Source organism: Mustela putorius, unplaced genomic scaffold (assembly GCF_011764305.1).
Source record: "Mustela putorius furo isolate JIRA1106 unplaced genomic scaffold, ASM1176430v1.1 tig00001584_pilon_pilon_pilon, whole genome shotgun sequence".
Classification (NCBI taxonomy): Eukaryota; Metazoa; Chordata; class Mammalia; order Carnivora; family Mustelidae; genus Mustela; species Mustela putorius.
In genome coordinates this window covers 1,433,382-1,437,072 of record NW_025421806.1, presented here as the reverse complement: position 1 = coordinate 1,437,072, position 3,691 = coordinate 1,433,382, and the positions used below count along the sequence as shown (strand labels likewise).

General features: G+C 56.3%; 1 protein-coding gene across 1 annotated transcript; it reads right to left on the bottom strand.

Moving 5' to 3' along the window:
• Positions 1–753: 753 nt before the first annotated feature.
• On the bottom strand, positions 754–2,726 carry LOC123394161 (beta-1,4-galactosyltransferase 1-like). The gene has a single exon (XM_045087912.1). It carries the CDS (start codon positions 2,481–2,483, stop codon positions 1,956–1,958), a length of 528 nt encoding a protein of 175 aa, XP_044943847.1. The 5' UTR covers positions 2,484–2,726; the 3' UTR covers positions 754–1,955.
• Positions 2,727–3,691: the final 965 nt, after the last annotated feature.

The window sequence follows — 3,691 nt, the reverse complement described above, 5'->3', positions numbered from 1 at the left end:
AGATACCTCAAGGCCCCCTCTCAGCCAGGAGCCCCTATTCAGAGAGCTGACCCAACCACTCAAACCTAAGAGCTCAATTAAAATGAGGAAAAAACCATCCACCTTCACTTTGTGGGACCTCCACAAGAGCAGCCCAAACATCATGGTCCCATGCATGTCACACTAAGGTGGCCAAGCTAGAGAAGACCCAGGGCCTCTCCCCACCCTCCAAATGTTATCTCTCAGGAAGTCCCTTCACACTGCCAATTCAAAATTCAACTCAGAAATACCAGTAACCAGTCACCAACGGAGAGGAACGCCACTACCAAAAAAAAAGGTACCACAGGCTCTCACACTTTGTTAAGATCTTATACCTCAAATACCAATCTAATGAACTTTAGGACACTTTAATTTGCTAAATTCTCTCTCTTTTTATTTTCCTGTATAAATGCTGAGGCCACAGTTAAAAACAAAAAGACGAAAACTGGCTCTCTGGATTCTGGGGCCTTCGCTCTCTCTTCCCCCTTTTCTCTCTGCTGTTCAGAGTCATCTCCACGGGAGTCTGAGAAAATAGAACTTCAACTCCCGAATCCTATTGGCCACTTACTTAAATGTACACAATCTCATTTAGTCCTAAAAATAATCCTGTGAGTTAAGCACCAACAACCCCATTTTAAAATACAAGAAAGAGACTGTGAGAAACTCTCTAAGATGCCTGAGGCCAGACACTTAACAGAAGGGCAAATATTCATATTTATAAATTATTATAAATAAATTTATAAAATAAAATTTATTTTGTAAGACTAGTCTGCTTCTCAGACTAATCGCCAAGTCCAAAAGAATTCAATTTTCTGCTTTAAAAAAAAGTCCCCTTATTTTCACAATTCATGTCTAACCAATTCCAAGAGCTTCCTCCCAAACTTGACATGAAAATACTGAAGCAATTATTGGAGAAATTGAGCAAGAGCGTGTAGAAGGCCTGCTCTGCCAGAGCTTTTCGGGAAGGTGACAGAGTTCCTATTGGCAGGATGCCCTCCTGCTAGGGCCCCTCACTCAGAACAACAATCTCTAAGCCCTGGCATTAAAAATGAGCAGCCACCTGTATGATAATCTTGGGAACAACCTGTGGCTGCCCTGGGCCTGACTGCCTGTGGATTCTGCCAGCAGGGAACACAAATCCACCCTCTTAAACTCCCAGCAGGCTGGTAGCCACCATTCCGATTAGCTGGGCTGGGCGAAGACACCTGAGACTCTAAGCTTCTGTGAACTGGTCACCTATTAGCCCGCCAGCCCCTACGGTACATATGCTGTACTCCTACAAACACCATCCATCCTTTGGAGGGCTGTGTTCACTTAGGTTTGGGGAACCCACAGGGACAGGAAGCAGGGTAAGAAGGCCCCAGGGCAGGGATCTACACAGAGAAGGAACTTGACACAATGGTAACAATCTATTAAGCGCTTACCTTCATTAATGTAAATATTTGTTTACATTGTTTCATCTAATCTTACAAAACAACCCTGACAGAGGTACCATTTATCTTCTCCATCTAACTGATGAAAAACCAGAGGTTAACAAGTCACTTGCACAAAGCTTACGAAAAGTTAAGTCACACTCAGGAGAGAGTGGTTCCAGGGGAAGACTAGATACGTGAACTGGATGTGAACTGGAAGGTCAACTTCCTTGCCCAGTAGAGGCCTCATCATCAGTTTCCCAAACCGGCGTGGGCTACTCTGAACCGCCTCTTGCTCCCGATCAGTGAGCAGGGCGAAGGCAGCTCCAAGCCCTAAGCAAACTCAAACTCCAAAACTTCTTGAGGCATGGGCCAGAGCAAGGAAGTCTCCAAGGCCTTCTCCGGTTCTGGGGCCATAGGGGCCCGTGGCTTCCTAGTACCACCCGCACCTCAGCCTTCAGTATGAATCCAAAAGGACCACCCTCCCACTCTCAACGCCATCCAGTCCGGAACCTATGTTTGGGATTAGGGACGGTGATCCGGAACTGGGAGGCTGGATATCTTGGAAGAGGGCACGGGCGAACGTCCAGGGGGCCCTGCCGAGGAAATTCTCGGGAAAGTCCCCGAGTCCTTACCGAGCAGTGGGGACTCCTCAGGGCATGCGAGCAGCGAGAGCGCTGAGGTGAAGGACACCGGGGCCGAAGTCAAGTTGCTCGCGGAGCCGGGGCCCGGATGAGAGTCCGTGCTTGGGCTGGAGCCGCGACCCGAGCGCAGCTCGGAGGAAGCGTCCGAAGGCGGCAACGGCGGGGCCCCTCCGGGTCGGAGCTCCCCGTTGGGCTGCTCGATCGCCGCGGCACCGTTCGAGCCGCCCTGCAGCGGTGTAGGAACTCCGACCAGCTGAGGCAGGCGGCTCAAGTCGCGGCCGGCCAGGTAGTAGACGAGGGTGCCGCCGAGATGCAGCGCGCAGACGGCCACGAGCAGGCGACAGGCCCGCTGCAGGGACGCGCCCGGCATCGCGGCGCTGCCGCCCAGGAGCGGCTCCCGAAACCTCATCTTCCCGCCGCCGCTTTAAGAGGCGGGTGGGCTACAGCGGGGAGGGGCGGCCCGCCCGCGGGCCGCCGGCCAGGCGCTGCCCGACCGCGGCTCTTGGGGGAAGGGCCTCAGGGGAAGCGAAAAGGGAGCGCTGCCCCGGCTGGCAGACGGCGGAACTCGGAGACTCCAGCCAGCGCGGCCGCCCAGCGACCAGAAGTGCGCCCGAGGCGCGGGCGGGGGCGGAGGCGGGGCCGACGGTTGGAGCGGGGTTTTCGGGACACGGGCGGGAGGGCGGGGCCTCCGGGGCGGGGCTGGGGCGCGCGGGCGGGGCTTGGGAGGGGTCTACAGGGGGCGGAGCCGTCCCGAGGGCGGCGGGCGACGCGGAGCTCCGGTTCCCACACCGCCCTCCTCCTGCGCCCTCGCGGGTTGCCTTGCGTTGCTACCCAGCCGCACCTCCTCCGCTTCCTCCTCCTCCTGCTGGCTGCCCTCGAGAGGCGCCGCCACTTCCTGCGGTGCTGAAGGGCCGGGGTACGGGCCTGGGCCTACGGCGCGATGGCTCCGAGAACCCGTTGGTCGTTGCCTTGAGGGGTTGGGGGCCGCGACGGCGTTCCAGTCGGGGCGCCTCGGTAGGCCTGATTGGGTCCGGAAGAGGGATGGGAAACGGGCTTCGACACCGGGGTGGGGGGGGGGGGGGTAGGTGGGACGGCCGCGGCGGGATTCTGTGGGACGTTCGGTGTCCCCCCCCCCTTGGCGGGCTAGACTCCTCTAGCAACGTGGGGGGCCCCGCAAGGAGGCGCGGCTCACCCGCGCGCCGCGGGAAAGTGCACGGAGTCTCGGCTTGTCAGCCTCAGCCTACGGCAGCCCAGCCTAGGGCATCTCAGAGGCCCACCCAGCTGGGTTTTGGGTGTGTAGGGTGCCTCTCTTAGTGCATTAAGATAATACGTGCTTTAGGTGGGAGGGTGGCAAGGAGCGTCAGTAACTCCGTCGCTGGCCTTTGGAAGAGCAGCCGGCTTTGTTTACAGTTTACACGAACTCAGACACAATTCCAGGAGGTAGCAGTTGTTCCTATTTTACAGATAAAGGGTTCAAGGCTCAGGAAGGCTAAGAAGCTTACCTAAGATCTACAGCTAGTGAGAGACAGAGGCAGAGTTCTGGCTCCAAGACCTTTATTTACCACGTATTTGCCCCTGGGTGATTTGCACGGGCGCTGAAGTTGCTTGGTTCAGATT

What these genes read in the sequence shown, in the direction of transcription:
- LOC123394161 (XM_045087912.1), bottom strand. Translation starts at nt 2,483, where the DNA reads ATGAGGTTTCGGGAGCCGCTCCTGGGCGGCAGCGCCGCGATGCCGGGC.